Here is a 22,891-nt window from a genome sequence, read left to right as displayed (position 1 = left end):
TGTAGCCCTGTACAACAGCCCTATAATGGTTTGTACCCCTTTATAGCAGGCCTATTATAGTCTGTACCCCTCTATAACAGCCTTTAAATAGTATGTTCTCCTGTATAACACCCCTATAATAGTCTGTACCCCTGTATAAGAGCCCTGTATAACATCCATGTAATAGTCTGTACCCCTGTATAACAGTCCTATAATAGTCTGTACTCCTGTTTAACAGCCCTGTTTAACAGCCCTATAATAGTATGTAGCTCTGTATAACAGCCCTATAATAGTCTCTACCGCTGTATAACAGCCCTATAATAGTCTGTAGCCCTGTATAACAGCCCTATATTGGTCTGTACCCCTGTATAACAGCCCTATAGTAGGCTGTACCCCTGTATAAAAGCCCTGTATAACAGCCCTATAATAGTCTCTACCCCTGTATAACAGCCCTATACTAGTCTGTACCCCTGTATAACAGCCCTATAATGATCTGTACCCCTGTATAAGACCCCGATAATAGTCTTTACCGCTGTATAACAGCCCTATAATAGTCTCTACCTCTGTATAACAGCCCTATAATAGTCTGTACCCCTGTATAACAGCCCTATAATGGTCTGTACCCCTGTATAACACCCCGATAATGGTCTGTGCCCCTGTGAAACAGCCCTATAATGGTCTGTACCCCTGTACAACAGCCTTAAAATAGTCTGTTCCCCTGTATAACAGCCCTATAATGGTCTGTAGCCCTGTATAACAGCCCAATAATAGTATGTACCCTTGTATTACAGCTTTGTATTACACCCCTATAATAGTCTGTACCCCTGTATAACAGCCCTTTTATAGTCTGTAGCCCTGTATAACAGCCCTATAATAGTCTGTAGCCCTGTATAACAGCCCAATAATAGTCTGTACCCTTGTATTACAGCCCGTTTATAGTCTGTAGCCCTGTATAACAGCCCTTTTATAGTCTGTACCCCTGTATAACAGCCCTATAATAGTCTGTACCCTTGTATAACAGCTTTTGTTTTACACCACTATAATAGGCTGTACCCCTGTATAACAGCCCTAAAATAGTATGTTACCCTGTATAACAGCCCTATAATGGTCTGTACCCCTGTATAACAGCCCAATAATAGTCTGTACCCCTGTTTAACACCCCTATAATAGTCTCTACCCCTATATAATAGCCCTATAATGGTCTGTACCCCTGTATAACAGCCCTATAATTGTCTGTACCGTTGTATAACAGCCCCTTTATAGTCTGTAGCCCTGTATAACAGCCCTATAATAGTCTGTACCCCTGTATAACAGCTCAAAAATAGTCTGTACCCTTGTATTACAGCTTTGTATAACAGCCCTTTTATAGTCTGTAGCCCTGTATAACAGCCCTATAATAGTCTGTAGCCCTGTATAACAGCCCAATAATAGTCTGTACCCTTGTATTACAGCTTTGTATAACAGCCCTAATATAGTCTGTAGCCCTGTATAACAGCCCTATTATAGTCTGTAGCCCTGTATAACAGCCCAATAATAGTCTGTACCCTTGTATTACAGCTTTGTATTACACCACTATAATAGTCTGTACCCCTGTATAACAGCCCTATTATAGTCTGTAGCCCTGTATAACAGCCCTATAATAGTCTGTAGCCCTGTATAACAGCCCTATAATAGTCTGTAGCCCTGTATAACAGCCCCTTAATAGTCTGTACCCCTCTATAACAGCCATGGAATGTAGCTCACCTCTAATCCTTTTCAGAATGTCATAGTTTCACAGTGAAACAGGGTTCTATTCAGCAGGAAGTGTTGATGTTGTGGGGGGAGAGTTTCTAGACAATACACAGTCAGTATGCACCTAAGATTCTCACACACACTCTAACACATACAATGATCTGGGGTGCATTCCGAATCACAACTTATTCCCTCCTGTAGGTACGACCTGACAGGTAATCAATCTACAGTACTGCTCTTCTCCTTCAACAGACAGGCCTTTCTACCTCTCCTCCTTAGTTTATCTAACAGAGCTCAGTCCATTCCATTATCACCTCCTCCTTTATCTATAGGCTGACATCAGCCCTGTCTCTCCAGAACTATCTCTCTATCCTTCCATCTCATCGTATCCTGGCACCTTAAACCCCCTCAGCACCTGATCCGGGATGCTCTGGGGAGGTGCCTCACTGTTTTACCTCGTGCCCTCTTTGTGTTGATCAGGTTACAGCTCCTGACGTCACCAGTGAGGGGGTTAGGCAGCTTGTCAGACAGTATCTTCAGGCTATGGTTTCCTCTCTGACTCTTTGTCTTAATCTGATTCTTGACGCCATGCAGACAGAATCAGGATTCCATTCTAAGATAACAATAAGAAGTAGGTATTTCCCCCTTTCCTACCTACCCCTTCTGTGTGTGTGTCATTCTATACATGAACCCGTATGAACCACTCCACCCGGCCAACTGATATGCAGGAGGGAGAGGATCCTGGTTGTCAGTCAGATGCCTTGTTGAGGCCCCAGGCCACGGCTCTGAGAACACAATGATGTCGAATGTCAGGACTGGGGACGTATTGGCATGTCAACTGTTGTTTTGGTTGTAAATTAACTTGAACAATGACAGTGTTCTATACCAAGACACAGAACATGCCTAAACTTAAGTTCATGCCAAGAGGAACTTTAGTTCTATACATTTGGAATGATCTGTTTAAAAAAAAAAAAAAAATTCTGATCCAGTCTGTAGTGTGACTGTATTAAACTGACACTGTGGTTTTTGTACCAGCATTGCCAGCACACTGCCTGTCAGTCACAAAGCATGGAGATACAGATTACAGCCCGCTCTCTCTCAAACTGTGACCAAAGGGCGAGGTAGTATGTATAGCCTGGCAACGATTGTCAGTACAGTTAGCTAAACCTCATACAGGTGTGGTACCAGGCTAGTAGTGTGAGTTATCAGGTGTTTATCAGTGCCATGCCACCTAGGATGCAGAGAAAATGTGGACTATTCAGTGGGTACACAGTGACAGGTAAGAAATGCCTTTGGCCTGTAACCACCTTAAACTTTTGACCCTTCAACCCAGTTCCTCTGAGAACACTTCACGTCCGCTGAAAACCCAGTTAGCTAATCTCATCTCAGGGCTTATAGGAAATCTGTCTCCCCTGTTTACCTTCCTACCGGCCTCTCAAACATCCTTGACCCGCTATCTAAACATTAATACACAGTTAACTCACAATGAAAAGAATAGCTGTCAAATCAGAGTTAAGAAATAAATCAATCATTGATATTACTGACTGTTGTTCTCCCAGACCATGGGTACATTCCAAATGATACCCTGTTCCCTATGGAGCCTGATCAAAAGTAGTGTACTATACATTACCAGGGATTATAAGCATGTAATCCTGCTTCCTTTCCTCCACACATGACACAGATACTCAGGCAGTACAGGCAGAGCGTGGAATCAGCCTTTCTCCCCTGTGTTTTGTACTGTAGAAGTGGTGGTCTTTTGGCATGGTACGTGCATGCATGTGTAGCACCTGTCCCTGCCAGTGAGGGTCCTTTGTCCTGCTGTGCCTCTCCAGGGTGGGCTGACCCGGTCCCATTAAAGAGTCAGGGGCCTTAGGAGGTAACTGTTTCCCCCCCTGCCTGAATTCCACTCCCAGCCCTTCCACTTCCAAAGAGAAGAGGATGTACATTAGAGCTGGATATTCAGGAGATGCAGCCAGTGTCTCTTCTAACCAAACACAACCAGAGATACAACCCAACTAAAAATGTATTATAGGTACCGTGTGTAGACTGTATATGATCTCAATAATTAAAGGGCAACTCAGGTACTTGAAGTCGGCTGCTTTTCACTTTTTATTGCCAGGAATATGATCGCTCATGGAGTACACACACCTGGTTTGTTTCCCAGGTTTAAAACGCTGATCTGAAACAGAACAACATTTCACTCAGGCCCCCAAGGACCAGAGCTGCCTTTCCCTGCCTGATTATAATCATTATTTACTAGAATCATGTGTTTAACAGACGGGTGGCAGGTTTTATTGGAATACAGAAATTATACTCTGACCTACTGTAGAGCTTGCTGAACATGCAGTCTAGCCCTGTAGGTGTAATTGTAACACTACAGTTAACACTATAGTTAACACTACGCTACTTCTTCCTAAAATGCTGCAGCACATCTGTTGCTATCAGTGTGACCTGGAATCCAGGTGAGTCCAGATGGGTCCAGGGAGGTAATAACAGGGTGTAGGGTCAACCCACTACTCTGTTCTCTTCTCATCCTCGTCCAGGACCCAGACCAGACCCGTCCCATGTCCCACTCTCATCAGAACCATAATCATACCTTACAGACCTTAGAGTGTTTTTGGAGATTTACAGACCAGTAACAGCACTGCATAAATAGAAGACTGTAATTCTGCTCTACAAGCATTCTCATGTTTTACTATCCCACGCCATACCACACCCCTCCCCGGTTGCTCCATACCACACCTCTCCCCGGTGGCTCCATACCACACCACTCCCCGGTGGCTCCATACCACACCTCTCCCCGATGGCTCCATACCACACCACTCCCCGGTGGCTCCATACCACACCTCTCCCCGGTGGCTCCATACCACACCTCTCCCCGGTTGCTCCATACCACACCTCTCCCCGGTTGCTCCATACCACACCCCTCCCCGGTGGCTCCATACCACACCTCTCCCCGGTGGCTCCATACCACACCCCTCCCCGGTGGCTCCATACCACACGACTCCCCGGTGGCTCCATACCACACCCCTCCCCGGTGGCTCCATACCACACCCCTCCCCGGTGGCTCCATACCACACCCCTCCCCGGTGGCTCCATACCACACCACTCCCCGGTGGCTCCATACCACACCCCTCCCCGGTGGCTCCATACCACACCTCTCCCCGGTGGCTCCATACCACACCCCTCCCCGGTGGAGATGGTGTTTGTCTGCTGTACAAACCAACCTTATCTGATTACTACAGCTGCAAGTCTGGGACTCTGCGCACACACTCACACACACACACACACACACACACACAGATCTGATAACCGCAGTAGCGTTGAGAACGAGCTGAGACAGTCTAAAGCCTGTCCTGTTTGATTTGTCTGTAGGGAAAGACACTGGCAGCTGCATAAACCCTGACACCGCACACTCTTTGTCTAGGTTTGATCTCGACTCACACACGCACTTTGTAGCATCCCAAATGGAACCCTATTCCCTATATGGTGCACTTCTTCTGACCAGAGCCCGTCAAAAGTAGTGCACTATATAAGGGAGAGGGTGCCATTTGTGACACATCCTTTGTCTAGGTTTGTTCTCGACCTAGATAAAGGAGGACAGGTGTATTTGTCCTGTGTGTGCACCCTGTAAGCCTATTACCAATTCAAAGCACTTTCATACCTGACAACAATGCCTTCAACTACCAATCCTCAGGCGTTGTCTACAGCAACAGTTTCCCTTCTGCTTGTCTAACTGGCTAATACAATGAGTTGATGATATCCAATCCTTGAAAAGTGTTATGGTATTCTTTGAGTCCAAGATAAGTACATAAGGTGTAAGAAGATGTCACGATCGTCAACGGGACTGAGAGAGGACCAAGGCGCAGCGCGTGGAAAGTACATCTTCTTTTATTTTAAAGAAGGAAAAAACAAAACAACAAACAGAACAGACGACCGTGAAGCTATACAAACATCAGTGCTGACACAAAACACTTCGACATAGACAATTCCCCCACAAACAGCTAAAGCCTATGGTTGCCTTAAATATGGCTCCCAATCAGAGACAACAATAACCAGCTGTCTCTAATTGAGACCCAATTCAGGCAACCATAGACTTTCCTAGATACCTACACTCAACCATAGACACAGCTAGACTACTATACTAAACATAAACCCAACTACTCTAATAAACCCCCTAAACCTTACAACCACCCTAGACACTACAAAAAACACATACATTCCCCATGTCACACCCTGACCTAACTAAAATAATTAAGAAAACAAAGAATACTAAGGCCAGGGCGTGACAGAAGATAAATAATTTACATCTCTTTACACCTGTCTGCTAAACAGATATCAATCAGCCTGTCTGATAAACAGATATCAGCCTGTCTGATAAACATAGCTATCAGCCTGTCGGATAAACATAGATATCAGCCTGTCGGATAAACATAGATACCAGCCTGTCAGATAAACATAGCTATCAGACTGTTGGATAAACATAGATATCAGCCTGTCGGATAAACATAGATATCAGCCTGTCTGATAAACAGATATCAGCCTGTCAGATAAACATAGATATCAGCCTGTCGGATAAACATAGATATCAGCCTGTCGGATAAACATAGATATCAGCCTGTCAGATAAACATAGATATCAGCCTGTCTGATAAACAGATATCAGCCTGTCGGATAAACATAGATATCAACCTGTCGGATAAACATATATCAGCCTGTCGGATAAACATAGATATCAGCCTGTCGGATAAACATAGATATCAGCCTGTCTGATAAACAGATATCAGCCTGTCGGATGAAACAGATATCAGCCTGTCTGATAAACATAGATATCAGCCTGTCTGATAAACATAGATATCAGCCTGTCTGATAAACATAGATATCAGCCTGTCGGATAAACATAGATATCAGCCTGTCGGATAAACATAGATATCAGCCTGTCGGATAAACATAGATATCAGCCTGTCAGATAAACATAGATATCAGCCTGTCTGATAAACAGATATCAGCCTGTCGGATAAACATAGATATCAACCTGTCGGATAAACATATATCAGCCTGTCTGATAAACATAGCTATCAGCCTGTCTGATAAACATAGATATCAGCCTGTCTGATAAACATAGATATCAGCCTGTCGGATAAACAGATATCAGCCTGTCTGATAAACATAGATATCAGCCTGTCTGATAAACATAGATATCAGCCTGTCTGATAAACAGATATCAGCCTGTCTGATAAACAGATATCAGCCTGTCAGATAAACAGATATCAGCCTGTCTGATAAACATAGATATCAGCCTGTCTGATAAACATAGCTATCAGCCTGTCTGATAAACATAGATATCAGCCTGTCTGATAAACAGATGTCAGCCTGTCAGATAAACAGATATCAGCCTGTCTGATAAACATAGATATCAGCCTGTCTGATAAACATAGATATCAGCCTGTCTGATAAACATAGATATCAGCCTGTCTGATAAACATAGATATCAGCCTGTCTGATAAACAGATATCAGCCTGTCTGATAAACATAGATATCAGCCTGTCTGATAAACATAGATATCAGCCTGTCTTATAAACATAGATATCAGCCTGTCTGATAAACAGATATCAGCCTGTCTGATAAACATAGATATCAGCCTGTCTGATAAACATAGATATCAGCCTGTCAGATAAACATAGATATCAGCCTGTCTTATAAACATAGATATCAGCATGTCTGATAAACATAGATATCAGCCTGTCTGATAAACATAGATATCAGCCTGTCTTATAAACATAGATATCAGGCATTTTGCTTCACACAGTATGCAGTCACAGAAATCTCTCTTATTTCACATGCTTTGAAAAGCTCTTCATGTATCATTTCCTCTTGCAGTGTTTATTTATATTAAGTCAATGCATCAGATAAAAGGAGTGCTTTAGCTACTACAGTACTACTACAGTACTGCTACAGTATTGTTTTATCAGATGGACAGATTAGTTCTATGCAGAGCTATTTTTCAGCCAGTATTAGCCTCTTCTCCTCCTCTCTCTGCTCTCCTCCTCTCCTATCTTCCTATTTATCTGTGTCACTTTGAGATGAGAAACCCAGCTAACTAACAGCCTAGAGGTGTGATCATCATCGTCATGGAAACAGGGTATATGCCTGTGGCGATATCACTACCATTGAATTCATTCATGTATTCACCATGGCTGTGGCTGAAATGGCGTCCTGTGTAGGGCACTTCTTTGGCCTCATGGGCTCTATTAAAAAATAGTGTGCTATATAGGAAATATGGTTCCATTTGGGACAGAATCTAGCAGCTTCATTAAATAGTACCCGCAAAACACCAGTCTCAACGTCAACAGTGAAGAGGTGACTCCGGGATGCTGGCCTTCTAGGCAGAGTTGCAAAGAAAAAGCCATATCTCAGACTTGCCAATAAAAATAAAAGATTAAGATGAGCAAAAGAACACAGACACTGGACAGAGGAACTATGCCTAGAAGGCCAGCATCCCTGAGTCGCCTCTTCACTGATCAAGTTGAGACTGGTGTTTTGCGGGTACTATTTAATGAAGCTGCCAGTTGAGGACTTGTGAGGCGTCTGTTTCTCAAACTAGACACTCTAATGTACTTCTATTCTTGCTCAGTTGTGCACCGGGGCCTTCCACTCCTCTTTCTATTTTGGTTAGAGCCAGTTTGCTCTGTTCTGTGAAGGGAGTAGTACACAGCGTTGTACCAGATCTTCAGTTTCTTGGCAATTTCTCGCATGGAATAGCCTTCATTTCTCAGAACAAGAATAGACTGACGAATTTCAGAAGAATGTTCTTTGTTTCTGGCCATTTTGAGCCTGTAATCGAACCCACAAATGCTGATGCTCCAGATACTCAACTTGTCTAAAGAAGGCCAGTTTTATTGCTTCTTTAATCAGAACAGCAGTTTTCAGCTGTGCTAGCTTCATTTCAAAATGGGTTTCTAATGATCAATTAGCCTTTTAAAATGATAAACTTGGATTAGCTAACACAACGTGCCATTGGAACACAGGAGTGATGGTTGCTGATAATGGGCATCTGTAGGCCTATGTAGATATTCCATTAAATATCTGCCGTTTCCAGCTACAATAGTCATTTACATTAACAATGTCTACACTGTATTTCTTATCAATTTGATGTTATTTTAATGGACAAAAAAAAACAAGGACATTTCTAAGTGACCCCAAACTTTTGAACGGTAGTGTATACCTCCAGTTCCTCTGTGATGGACCAGGCTTCTGCTGTTCAGTAGTCTGGAGAGAAGGGTTGGTTTGATCCATTTTCACACACAAAAAAAATGAGTAAAGCCCTCATTGATATAATTCAGAGCCAACAACTGCCACTCCAATTTTACCTCAAAGTTGTTTATTTTCCCAGAACATACAGTAAATGAGCCCAGGGTCCTGCTCTTACTGTGAGGGCCGTTACGCTCAATCAACACCCTCCCTGTGTTTCTGGTTGTTTGAGTCAGCTGTGATGTTAGTTGACAGAAACTTCCCAAGAGACAGCCCAGTTCACAGCACGCAAAGTACAGAGAGGGAAAGAGGAACAAAGAGAGTGAGAAGAAGAGGGTGAGAGAGAGTCAGAGGAACAGAACAGTGTGGGGGAGATTGACTGTAGCGGAATCTGGGCTCAGGAAAGTACTAATTGCAGGCAGGCAGGCCTGGAATCCTCCAACTCCTCTGCGTACGCACACACACGCACACACAAACACTCTTCTACCACAGTCGACTACACTGCACCGGCTCCTTTCAACCAGACACAGAAATAGAGCGATGCCTTCAGGCTTCTAGTCTTTACATTTATATTCTGTAATAACATCCCCTCAAATGTACCATACTGTAATGCAGGGGCTATAAGTGCTGGAAATGACTAGTGTTGAGGTTAGTGCCGGCTAGTGGCTCAATGTGCAGTCATTTAGCTATGTCGTCAGAATTAACTGTATTTGAAATGTGGGTTATTACAAATTCAACTCAAAAGTTACATCAGACGGTTTCCAGTTGTGAAACTGACTGAAACAAGATCCTGATGTACGACATCTTCCTGTGTTTCCTCTCCTCCACAGCTCCAGGATTCTACTTCGGCGACACAGACTACCGTGTGGATGAGAGTGATGGTTATGTGGAGGTCAAGGTGTATAGGACAGGCACTGACCTCTCTAAAACAGCCACGGTCACTGTACGCTCCAGGAAAACAGACCCTGTCTCTGCTGAAGGTAGAGACAATACAGTCATTAGATCATTTATTTTGGTACTGTCCATACGTAGCTCGTTTTTGGTCACAGGTCCAGGAATGGCTGAAGAATTGCAACATTTACCTAGATCTAATTTACCTACTGGGTGATTTGAAAAGTCATAGTCAATCAATCAATAATATAATAATTATTTTAGCAAAAATGTGTATGTTTAATTTACAATCTGTAGAAGCTATGAGAATAGAAATGTTCAGTACTTTTGTGAAGCATCACAGCACAGTTGAATAATATATAGCAAAGAGAAATCCAAAATGGATGGTGTTAAGAGATGGATGGGAGGGGTGGAATGGATCTGAAGGGTGGGACTAATAACAACAAGATAACCCATGTAACACATACAGGGTCTGTAAAATGTATATAGGTTCAGAAATGTTGTGAAATAGCACAGTTACAAATAGAAATTAAACTGGATGGACATCAGAAATAGAGGAAGGACTAAAAACAAACAAAATATAACTATTGTAAAATAGATTGTGTCTGTAAAATGTGTATAAGATGTATAAACTGAAAGTAGAAGCCTAAGTGTTATTGTTTATTAGTTTACTCCAATTAGAGGAGGGGTGGTAGGGTTTGCGGGGGAAAATAAAGGTATATTAAAAAAAAGTATGTATATGTACATGTATGAAGGTATGAATGTTTGAATGTATGATTGTATATGTATGAATGTTTATGTATACATACATACCCATATATATATATATATATGTGTGTGTGTGTATATGCATGTATGACAGTTGAAGTCGGAAGTTTACATACACTTAGGTTGGAATCATTAAAACTCGTTTTTCAACCACTCCACAAATGTCTTGTTAACCAACTATAGTTTTGGCAAGTCGGTTAGGACATCTACTTTGTGCATGACACAAGTAATTTTATTTTAAAAATTATTTGTGTTATGCACAAAGTAGATGTCCTAACTGACTTGCCAAAACTATAGTTGGTTAACAAGACATTTGTGGAGTGGTTGAAAAACAAGTTTTAATGATTCCAACCTAAGTGTATGTAAACTTCCGACTTCAACTGTATATGGATATATATTTTTACCCCAAAAATATATGGGGGATTGGAAATGATGCAGACAATTACATTGATGGAAGCAACAATCTTACCGCAATATTAAAGCTGATCCACCCCTTAAAAAACGCAACAACACAGCACACTGAATGTCTATGACAGTACACTGTCTGCTGAAGGTAGGTGCTCCAGTCCCTGTCCCTACAATACAACACACTGCTCTCACACAGGGTACTGTACTACAATACAATATATTTGTGTTACAGCACACTGGCTTTACCGCTGTGTTTATAGAATCATATAGAGCTTAGGGAAGGTTAACCAGGTGGAACAATATGCTTTAGTCCTCCTCAGGGTTAGTCTGTATGTCTGTCACTGTTGTTGTGGAAGTAGAGAGAACACCCAGAGTCCACCAGTTGTGGAAGTAGAGAGAACACCCAGAGTCCACCTCAGGGTTAGTCTGTCTGACTGTCACTCTGGTGTTGTGGAAGTAGAGAGAACACCCAGAGTCCACCTCAGGGTTAGTCTGTCTGACTGTCACTCTGTTGTTGTAGAAGTAGAGAGAACACCCAGAGTCCACCTCAGGGTTAGTCTGTCTGACTGTCACTCTGGTGTTGTGGAAGTAGAGAGAACACCCAGAGTCCACCTCAGGGTTAGTCTGTCTGACTGTCACTCTGGTGTTGTGGAAGTAGAGAGAACACCCAGAGTCCACCTCAGGGTTAGTCTGTCTGACTGTCACTCTGGTGTTGTGGAAGTAGAGAGAACACCCAGAGTCCACCTCAGGGTTAGTCTGTCTGACTGTCACTCTGTTGTTGTGGAAGTAGAGAGAACACCCAGAGTCCACCTCAGGGTTAGTCTGTCTGACTGTCACTCTGGTGTTGTGGAAGTAGAGAGAACACCCAGAGTCCACCTCAGGGTTAGTCTGTCTGACTGTCACTGTTGTTGTGGAAGTAGAGAGAACGCCCAGAGTCCACCTCAGGGTTAGTCTGTCTGACTGTCACTCTGGTGTTGTGGAAGTAGAGAGAACACCCAGAGTCCACCTCAGGGTTAGTCTGTCTAACTGTCACTCTGGTGTTGTGGAAGTAGAGAGAACGCCCAGAGTCCACCTCAGGGTTAGTCTGTCTGACTGTCACTGTTGTTGTGGAAGTAGAGAGAACACCCAGAGTCCACCTCAGGGTTAGTCTGTCTGACTGTCACTCTGGTGTTGTGGAAGTAGAGAGAACACCCAGAGTCCACCTCAGGGTTAGTCTGTCTGACTGTCACTCTGGTGTTGTGGAAGTAGAGAGAACACCCAGAGTCCACCTCAGGGTTAGTCTGTCTGACTGTCACTCTGGTGTTGTGGAAGTAGAGAGAACACCCAGAGTCCACCTCAGGGTTAGTCTGTCTGACTGTCACTCTGTTGTTGTGGAAGTAGAGAGAACACCCAGAGTCCACCTCAGGGTTAGTCTGTCTGACTGTCACTCTGGTGTTGTGGAAGTAGAGAGAACACCCAGAGTCCACCTCAGGGTTAGTCTGTCTGACTGTCACTGTTGTTGTGGAAGTAGAGAGAACGCCCAGAGTCCACCTCAGGGTTAGTCTGTCTGACTGTCACTCTGGTGTTGTGGAAGTAGAGAGAACACCCAGAGTCCACCTCAGGGTTAGTCTGTCTGACTGTCACTCTGTTGTTGTGGAATTAGAGAGAACACCCAGAGTCCACCTCAGGGTTAGTCTGTCTGACTGTCACTCTGGTGTTGTGGAAGTAGAGAGAACGCCCAGAGTCCACCTCAGGGTTAGTCTGTCTGACTGTCACGCTGGTGTTGTGGAAGTAGAGAGAACACCCAGAGTCCACCTCAGGGTTAGTCTGTCTGACTGTCACTCTGGTGTTGTGGAAGTAGAGAGAACACACAGAGTCCACCTCAGGGTTAGTCTGTCTGACTGTCACTCTGTTGTTGTGGAAGTAGAGAGAACACCCAGAGTCCACCTCAGGGTTAGTCTGTCTGACTGTCACTCTGGTGTTGTGGAAGTAGAGAGAACACCCAGAGTCCACCTCAGGGTTAGTCTGTCTGACTGTCACTCTGTTGTTGTGGAAGTAGAGAGAACACCCAGAGTCCACCTCAGGGTTAGTCTGTCTGACTGTCACTCTGGTGTTGTGGAAGTAGAGAGAACACCCAGAGTCCACCTCAGGGTTAGTCTGTCTGACTGTCACTGTTGTTGTGGAAGTAGAGAGAACACCCAGAGTCCACCTCAGGGTTAGTCTGTCTGACTGTCACTCTGGTGTTGTGGAAGTAGAGAGAACACCCAGAGTCCACCTCCGGGTTAGTCTGTCTGACTGTCACTGTGGTTGTGGAAGTAGAGAGAACACCCAGAGTCCACCTCAGGGTTAGTCTGTCTGACTGTCACTCTGGTGTTGTGGAAGTAGAGAGAACACCCAGAGTCCACCTCAGGGTTAGTCTGTCTGACTGTCACTCTGGTGTTGTGGAAGTAGATAGAACACCCAGAGTCCACCTCAGGGTTAGTCTGTCTGACTGTCACTGTTGTTGTGGAAGTAGAGAGAACGCCCAGAGTCCACCTCAGGGTTAGTCTGTCTGACTGTCACTCTGGTGTTGTGGAAGTAGAGAGAACACCCAGAGTCCACCTCAGGGTTAGTCTGTCTGACTGTCACTCTGTTGTTGTGGAAGTAGAGAGAACACCCAGAGTCCACCTCAGGGTTAGTCTGTCTGACTGTCACTCTGGTGTTGTGGAAGTAGAGAGAACACCCAGAGTCCACCTCAGGGTTAGTCTGTCTGACTGTCACTCTGGTGTTGTGGAAGTAGAGAGAACACCCAGAGTCCACCTCAGGGTTAGTCTGTCTGACTGTCACTCTGGTGTTGTGGAAGTAGAGAGAACACCCAGAGTCCACCTCAGGGTTAGTCTGTCTGACTGTCACTCTGGTGTTGTGGAAGTAGAGAGAACGCCCAGAGTCCACCTCAGGGTTAGTCTGTCTGACTGTCACTGTTGTTGTGGAAGTAGAGAGAACACCCAGAGTCCACCTCAGGGTTAGTCTGTCTGACTGTCACTCTGGTGTTGTGGAAGTAGAGAGAACACCCAGAGTCCACCTCAGGGTTAGTCTGTCTGACTTTCACTGTTGTTGTGGAAGTAGAGAGAACACCCAGAGTCCACCTCAGGGTTAGTCTGCCTGACTGTCACTCTTGTGTTGTGGAAGTAGAGAGAACACCCAGAGTCCACCTCAGGGTTAGTCTGTCTGACTGTCACTCTGGTGTTGTGGAAGTAGAGAGAACACCCAGAGTCCACCTCAGGGTTAGTCTGTCTGACTGTCACTCTGGTGTTGTGGAAGTAGAGAGAACACCCAGAGTCCACCTCAGGGTTAGTCTGTCTAACTGTCACTCTGGTGTTGTGGAAGTAGAGAGAACGCCCAGAGTCCACCTCAGGGTTAGTCTGTCTGACTGTCACTGTTGTTGTGGAAGTAGAGAGAACACCCAGAGTCCACCTCAGGGTTAGTCTGTCTGACTGTCACTCTGGTGTTGTGGAAGTAGAGAGAACACCCAGAGTCCACCTCAGGGTTAGTCTGTCTGACTGTCACTCTGTTGTTGTGGAAGTAGAGAGAACACCCAGAGTCCACCTCAGGGTTAGTCTGTCTGACTGTCACTCTGGTGTTGTGGAAGTAGAGAGAACACCCAGAGTCCACCTCAGGGTTAGTCTGTCTGACTGTCACTCTGTTGTTGTGGAAGTAGAGAGAACACCCAGAGTCCACCTCAGGGTTAGTCTGTCTGACTGTCACTCTGGTGTTGTGGAAGTAGAGAGAACACCCAGAGTCCACCTCAGGGTTAGTCTGTCTGACTGTCACTGTTGTTGTGGAAGTAGAGAGAACGCCCAGAGTCCACCTCAGGGTTAGTCTGTCTGACTGTCACTCTGGTGTTGTGGAAGTAGAGAGAACACCCAGAGTCCACCTCAGGGTTAGTCTGTCTGACTGTCACTCTGTTGTTGTGGAATTAGAGAGAACACCCAGAGTCCACCTCAGGGTTAGTCTGTCTGACTGTCACTCTGGTGTTGTGGAAGTAGAGAGAACACACAGAGTCCACCTCAGGGTTAGTCTGTCTGACTGTCACTCTGTTGTTGTGGAAGTAGAGAGAACACCCAGAGTCCACCTCAGGGTTAGTCTGTCTGACTGTCACTCTGGTGTTGTGGAAGTAGAGAGAACACCCAGAGTCCACCTCATGGTTAGTCTGTCTGACTGTCACTCTGTTGTTGTGGAAGTAGAGAGAACACCCAGAGTCCACCTCAGGGTTAGTCTGTCTGACTGTCACTCTGTTGTTGTGGAAGTAGAGAGAACACCCAGAGTCCACCTCAGGGTTAGTCTGTCTGACTGTCACTGTTGTTGTGGAAGTAGAGAGAACACCCAGAGTCCACCTCAGGGTTAGTCTGTCTGACTGTCACTCTGGTGTTGTGGAAGTAGAGAGAACACCCAGAGTCCACCTCCGGGTTAGTCTGTCTGACTGTCACTGTGGTTGTGGAAGTAGAGAGAACACCCAGAGTCCACCTCAGGGTTAGTCTGTCTGACTGTCACTCTGGTGTTGTTGAAGTAGAGAGAACACCCAGAGTCCACCTCAGGGTTAGTCTGTCTGACTGTCACTCTGGTGTTGTGGAAGTAGAGAGAACACCCAGAGTCCACCTCAGGGTTAGTCTGTCTGACTGTCACTGTTGTTGTGGAAGTAGAGAGAACGCCCAGAGTCCACCTCAGGGTTAGTCTGTCTGACTGTCACTCTGGTGTTGTGGAAGTAGAGAGAACACCCAGAGTCCACCTCAGGGTTAGTCTGTCTGACTGTCACTCTGTTGTTGTGGAAGTAGAGAGAACACCCAGAGTCCACCTCAGGGTTAGTCTGTCTGACTGTCACTCTGGTGTTGTGGAAGTAGAGAGAACACCCAGAGTCCACCTCAGGGTTAGTCTGTCTGACTGTCACTCTGGTGTTGTGGAAGTAGAGAGAACACCCAGAGTCCACCTCAGGGTTAGTCTGTCTGACTGTCACTCTGGTGTTGTGGAAGTAGAGAGAACACCCAGAGTCCACCTCAGGGTTAGTCTGTCTGACTGTCACTCTGGTGTTGTGGAAGTAGAGAGAACGCCCAGAGTCCACCTCAGGGTTAGTCTGTCTGACTGTCACTGTTGTTGTGGAAGTAGAGAGAACACCCAGAGTCCACCTCAGGGTTAGTCTGTCTGACTGTCACTCTGGTGTTGTGGAAGTAGAGAGAACACCCAGAGTCCACCTCAGGGTTAGTCTGTCTGACTTTCACTGTTGTTGTGGAAGTAGAGAGAACACCCAGAGTCCACCTCAGGGTTAGTCTGCCTGACTGTCACTCTTGTGTTGTGGAAGTAGAGAGAACACCCAGAGTCCACCTCAGGGTTAGTCTGTCTGACTGTCACTCTGGTGTTGTGGAAGTAGAGAGAACACCCAGAGTCCACCTCAGGGTTAGTCTGTCTGACTGTCACTCTGGTGTTGTGGAAGTAGAGAGAACACCCAGAGTCCACCTCAGGGTTAGTCTGTCTGACTGTCACTCTGTTGTTGTGGAAGTAGAGAGAACACCCAGAGTCCACCTCAGGGTTAGTCTGTCTGACTGTCACTCTGGTGTTGTGGAAGTAGAGAGAACACCCAGAGTCCACCTCAGGGTTAGCCTGTCTGACTGTCACTCTGGTGTTGTGGAAGTAGAGAGAACACCCAGAGTCCACCTCAGGGTTAGTCTGTCTGACTGTCACTCTGGTGTTGTGGAAGTAGAGAGAACACCCAGAGTCCACCTCAGGGTTAGTCTGTCTGACTGTCACTCTGTTGTTGTGGAAGTAGAGAGAACGCCCAGAGTCCACCTCAGGGTTAGTCTGTCTGACTGTCACTCTGGTGTTGTGGAAGTAGAGAGAACACCCAGAGTCCACCTCAGGGTTAGTCTGTCTGACTGTCACTCTGTTGTTGTGGAAGTAGAGAGAACGCCCAGAGTTCACCTCAGGGTTAGTCTGTCTGACTGTCACTTTTGTTGTGGAAGTAGAGAGAACACCCAGAGTCCACCTCAGGGTTAGTCTGTCTAACTGTCACTCTGGTGTTGTGGAAGTAGAGAGAACGCCCAGAGTCCACCTCAGGGTTAGTCTGTCTGACTGTCACTGTTGTTGTGGAAGTAGAGAGAACACCCAGAGTCCACCTCAGGGTTAGTCTGTCTGACTGTCACTCTGGTGTTGTGGAAGTAGAGAGAACACCCAGAGTCCACCTCAGGGTTAGTCTGTCTGACTGTCACTCTGTTGTTGTGGAAGTAGAGAGAACACCCAGAGTCCACCTCAGGGTTAGTCTGTCTGACTGTCACTCTGGTGTTGTGGAAGTAGAGAGAACACCCAGAGTCCACCTCAGGGTTAGTCTGTCTGACTGTCACTCTGTTGTTGTGGAAGTAGAGAGAACACCCAGAGTCCACCTCAGGGTTAGTCTGTCTGACTGTCACTCTGGTGTTGTGGAAGTAGAGAGAACACCCAGAGTCCACCTCAGGGTTAGTCTGTCTGACTGTCACTGTTGTTGTGGAAGTAGAGAGAACGCCCAGAGTCCACCTCAGGGTTAGTCTGTCTGACTGTCACTCTGGTGTTGTGGAAGTAGAGAGAACACCCAGAGTCCACCTCAGGGTTAGTCTGTCTGACTGTCACTCTGGTGTAGTGGAATTAGAGAGAACACCCAGAGTCCACCTCAGGGTTAGTCTGTCTGACTGTCACTCTGGTGTTGTGGAAGTAGAGAGAACGCCCAGAGTCCACCTCAGGGTTAGTCTGTCTGACTGTCACGCTGGTGTTGTGGAAGTAGAGAGAACACCCAGAGTCCACCTCAGGGTTAGTCTGTCTGACTGTCACTCTGGTGTTGTGGAAGTAGAGAGAACACACAGAGTCCACCTCAGGGTTAGTCTGTCTGACTGTCACTCTGTTGTTGTGGAAGTAGAGAGAACACCCAGAGTCCACCTCAGGGTTAGTCTGTCTGACTGTCACTCTGGTGTTGTGGAAGTAGAGAGAACACCCAGAGTCCACCTCAGGGTTAGTCTGTCTGACTGTCACTCTGTTGTTGTGGAAGTAGAGAGAACACCCAGAGTCCACCTCAGGGTTAGTCTGTCTGACTGTCACTCTGTTGTTGTGGAAGTAGAGAGAACACCCAGAGTCCACCTCAGGGTTAGTCTGTCTGACTGTCACTGTTGTTGTGGAAGTAGAGAGAACACCCAGAGTCCACCTCAGGGTTAGTCTGTCTGACTGTCACTCTGGTGTTGTGGAAGTAGAGAGAACACCCAGAGTCCACCTCCGGGTTAGTCTGTCTGACTGTCACTGTGGTTGTGGAAGTAGAGAGAACACCCAGAGTCCACCTCAGGGTTAGTCTGTCTGACTGTCACTCTGGTGTTGTTGAAGTAGAGAGAACACCCAGAGTCCACCTCAGGGTTAGTCTGTCTGACTGTCACTCTGGTGTTGTGGAAGTAGAGAGAACACCCAGAGTCCACCTCAGGGTTAGTCTGTCTGACTGTCACTGTTGTTGTGGAAGTAGAGAGAACGCCCAGAGTCCACCTCAGGGTTAGTCTGTCTGACTGTCACTCTGGTGTTGTGGAAGTAGAGAGAACACCCAGAGTCCACCTCAGGGTTAGTCTGTCTGACTGTCACTCTGTTGTTGTGGAAGTAGAGAGAACACCCAGAGTCCACCTCAGGGTTAGTCTGTCTGACTGTCACTCTGGTGTTGTGGAAGTAGAGAGAACACCCAGAGTCCACCTCAGGGTTAGTCTGTCTGACTGTCACTCTGGTGTTGTGGAAGTAGAGAGAACACCCAGAGTCCACCTCAGGGTTAGTCTGTCTGACTGTCACTCTGGTGTTGTGGAAGTAGAGAGAACACCCAGAGTCCACCTCAGGGTTAGTCTGTCTGACTGTCACTCTGGTGTTGTGGAAGTAGAGAGAACGCCCAGAGTCCACCTCAGGGTTAGTCTGTCTGACTGTCACTGTTGTTGTGGAAGTAGAGAGAACACCCAGAGTCCACCTCAGGGTTAGTCTGTCTGACTGTCACTCTGGTGTTGTGGAAGTAGAGAGAACACCCAGAGTCCACCTCAGGGTTAGTCTGTCTGACTTTCACTGTTGTTGTGGAAGTAGAGAGAACACCCAGAGTCCACCTCAGGGTTAGTCTGCCTGACTGTCACTCTTGTGTTGTGGAAGTAGAGAGAACACCCAGAGTCCACCTCAGGGTTAGTCTGTCTGACTGTCACTCTGGTGTTGTGGAAGTAGAGAGAACACCCAGAGTCCACCTCAGGGTTAGTCTGTCTGACTGTCACTCTGGTGTTGTGGAAGTAGAGAGAACACCCAGAGTCCACCTCAGGGTTAGTCTGTCTGACTGTCACTCTGTTGTTGTGGAAGTAGAGAGAACACCCAGAGTCCACCTCAGGGTTAGTCTGTCTGACTGTCACTCTGGTGTTGTGGAAGTAGAGAGAACACCCAGAGTCCACCTCAGGGTTAGCCTGTCTGACTGTCACTCTGGTGTTGTGGAAGTAGAGAGAACACCCAGAGTCCACCTCAGGGTTAGTCTGTCTGACTGTCACTCTGGTGTTGTGGAAGTAGAGAGAACACCCAGAGTCCACCTCAGGGTTAGTCTGTCTGACTGTCACTCTGTTGTTGTGGAAGTAGAGAGAACGCCCAGAGTCCACCTCAGGGTTAGTCTGTCTGACTGTCACTCTGGTGTTGTGGAAGTAGAGAGAACACCCAGAGTCCACCTCAGGGTTAGTCTGTCTGACTGTCACTCTGTTGTTGTGGAAGTAGAGAGAACGCCCAGAGTTCACCTCAGGGTTAGTCTGTCTGACTGTCACTTTTGTTGTGGAAGTAGAGAGAACACCCAGAGTCCACCTCAGGGTTAGTCTGTCTGACTGTCACTGTTGTTGTGGAAGTAGAGAGAACACCCAGAGTCCACCTCAGGGTTAGTCTGTCTGACTGTCACTCTGGTGTTGTGGAAGTAGAGAGAACACCCAGAGTCCACCTCAGGGTTAGTCTGTCTGACTGTCACTCTGTTGTTGTGGAAGTAGAGAGAACACCCAGAGTCCACCTCAGGGTTAGTCTGTCTGACTGTCACTCTGGTGTTGTGGAAGTAGAGAGAACACCCAGAGTCCACCTCAGGGTTAATCTGTCTGACTGTCACTCTGTTGTTGTGGAAGTAGAGAGAACACCCAGAGTCCACCTCAGGGTTAGTCTGTCTGACTGTCACTCTGGTGTTGTGGAAGTAGAGAGAACACCCAGAGTCCACCTCAGGGTTAGTCTGTCTGACTGTCACTGTTGTTGTGGAAGTAGAGAGAACGCCCAGAGTCCACCTCAGGGTTAGTCTGTCTGACTGTCACTCTGGTGTTGTGGAAGTAGAGAGAACACCCAGAGTCCACCTCAGGGTTAGTCTGTCTGACTGTCACTCTGTTGTTGTGGAATTAGAGAGAACACCCAGAGTCCACCTCAGGGTTAGTCTGTCTGACTGTCACTCTGGTGTTGTGGAAGTAGAGAGAACGCCCAGAGTCCACCTCAGGGTTAGTCTGTCTGACTGTCACGCTGGTGTTGTGGAAGTAGAGAGAACACCCAGAGTCCACCTCAGGGTTAGTCTGTCCGACTGTCACTCTGGTGTTGTGGAAGTAGAGAGAACACCCAGAGTCCACCTCAGGGTTAGTCTGTCTGACTGTCACTCTGTTGTTGTGGAAGTAGAGAGAACACCCAGAGTCCACCTCAGGGTTAGTCTGTCTGACTGTCACTCTGGTGTTGTGGAAGTAGAGAGAACACCCAGAGTCCACCTCAGGGTTAGTCTGTCTGACTGTCACTCTGGTGTTGTGGAAGTAGAGAGAACACCCAGAGTCCACCTCAGGGTTAGTCTGTCTGACTGTCACTCTGGTGTTGTGGAAGTAGAGAGAACACCCAGAGTCCACCTCAGGGTTAGTCTGTCTGACTGTCACTCTGGTGTTGTGGAAGTAGAGAGAACGCCCAGAGTCCACCTCAGGGTTAGTCTGTCTGACTGTCACTGTTGTTGTGGAAGTAGAGAGAACACCCAGAGTCCACCTCAGGGTTAGTCTGTCTGACTGTCCACTCTGGTGTTGTGGAAGTAGAGAGAACACCCAGAGTCCACCTCAGGGTTAGTCTGTCTGACTTTCACTGTTGTTGTGGAAGTAGAGAGAACACCCAGAGTCCACCTCAGGGTTAGTCTGCCTGACTGTCACTCTTGTGTTGTGGAAGTAGAGAGAACACCCAGAGTCCACCTCAGGGTTAGTCTGTCTGACTGTCACTCTGGTGTTGTGGAAGTAGAGAGAACACCCAGAGTCCACCTCAGGGTTAGTCTGTCTGACTGTCACTCTGGTGTTGTGGAAGTAGAGAGAACACCCAGAGTCCACCTCAGGGTTAGTCTGTCTGACTGTCACTCTGTTGTTGTGGAAGTAGAGAGAACACCCAGAGTCCACCTCAGGGTTAGTCTGTCTGACTGTCACTCTGGTGTTGTGGAAGTAGAGAGAACACCCAGAGTCCACCTCAGGGTTAGCCTGTCTGACTGTCACTCTGGTGTTGTGGAAGTAGAGAGAACACCCAGAGTCCACCTCAGGGTTAGTCTGTCTGACTGTCACTCTGGTGTTGTGGAAGTAGAGAGAACACCCAGAGTCCACCTCAGGGTTAGTCTGTCTGACTGTCACTCTGTTGTTGTGGAAGTAGAGAGAACCCCAGAGTCCACCTCAGGGTTAGTCTGTCTGACTGTCACTCTGGTGTTGTGGAAGTAGAGAGAACACCCAGAGTCCACCTCAGGGTTAGTCTGTCCTGAACTGTCACTCTGTTGTTGTGGAAGTAGAGAGAACACCCAGAGTCCACCTCAGGGTTAGTCTGTCTGACTGTCACTCTGGTGTTGTGGAAGTAGAGAGAACACCCAGAGTCCACCTCAGGGTTAGTCTGTCTGACTGTCACCTCTGGTGCTGTGGAAGTAGAGAGAACACCCAGAGTCCACCTCAGGGTTAGTCTGTCTGACTGTCACTCTGGTGTTGTGGAAGTAGAGAGAACACCCAGAGTCCACCTCAGGGTTAGTCTGTCTGACTGTCACTCTGTGTTGTGGAAGTAGAGAGAACACCCAGAGTCCACCTCAGGGTTAGTCTGTCTGACTGTCACTCTGTTGTTGTGGAAGTAGAGAGACACCCAGAGTCCACCTCAGGGTTAGTCTGTCTGACTGTCACTCTGGTGTTGTGGAAGTAGAGAGAACACCCAGAGTCCACCTCAGGGTTAGTCTGTCTGACTGTCACTCTGGTGTTGTGGAAGTAGAGAGAACACCCAGAGTCCACCTCAGGGTTAGTCTGTCTGACTGTCACTCTGGTGTTGTGGAAGTAGAGAGAACACCCAGAGTCCACCTCAGGGTTAGTCTGTCTGACTGTCACTCTGGTTGTTGTGGAAGTAGAGAGAACACCCAGAGTCCACCTCAGGGTTAGTCTGTCTGACTGTCACTCTGTTGTTGTGGAAGTAGAGAGAACACCCAGAGTCCACCTCAGGGTTAGTCTGTCTGACTGTCACTCTGGTGTTGTGGAAGTAGAGAGAACACCCAGAGTCCACCTCAGGGTTAGTCTGTCTGACTGTCCATCTGTTGTTGTGGAAGTAGAGAGAACACCCAGAGTCCACCTCAGGGTTAGTCTGTCTGACTGTCACTCTGGTTTTGTGGAAGTAGAGAGAACACCCAGAGTCCCCTCAGGGTTAGTCTGTCTGACTGTCACCTCTGTGTTGTGGAAGTAGAGAGAACACCCAGAGTCCACCTCAGGGGTTAGTCTGTCTGACTGTCACTCTGTGGTTAGAATGGGAAGTAGAGAGAACACCCAGAGTCCACCTCAGGGTTAGTCTGTCTGCCTGACTGTCACTCTTGTGTTGTGGAAGTAGAGAGAACACCCAGAGTCCACCTCAGGGTTAGT

The 22,891-nt window shown here is 46.8% G+C and overlaps 1 protein-coding gene across 1 annotated transcript in view; it reads left to right on the top strand.

The window, feature by feature from the left end:
• LOC120029199 (FRAS1-related extracellular matrix protein 2-like) overlaps positions 1 to 10,068 on the top strand; it is a 75,544-nt gene extending 65,476 nt beyond the window's left edge. Inside the window, exon 9 of the mRNA XM_038974492.1 lies at positions 9,791 to 10,068. Within this exon, the coding sequence (XP_038830420.1) occupies positions 9,791 to 10,068 (278 nt within the window). The remainder of the gene's footprint in view (positions 1 to 9,790) is intronic.
• The last annotated feature ends 12,823 nt before the right edge of the window (positions 10,069 to 22,891 follow it).

Source organism: Salvelinus namaycush, chromosome 34 (genome assembly GCF_016432855.1).
Source record: "Salvelinus namaycush isolate Seneca chromosome 34, SaNama_1.0, whole genome shotgun sequence".
Classification (NCBI taxonomy): Eukaryota; Metazoa; Chordata; class Actinopteri; order Salmoniformes; family Salmonidae; genus Salvelinus; species Salvelinus namaycush.
This window is presented reverse-complemented; position numbering and strand designations above follow the sequence as displayed.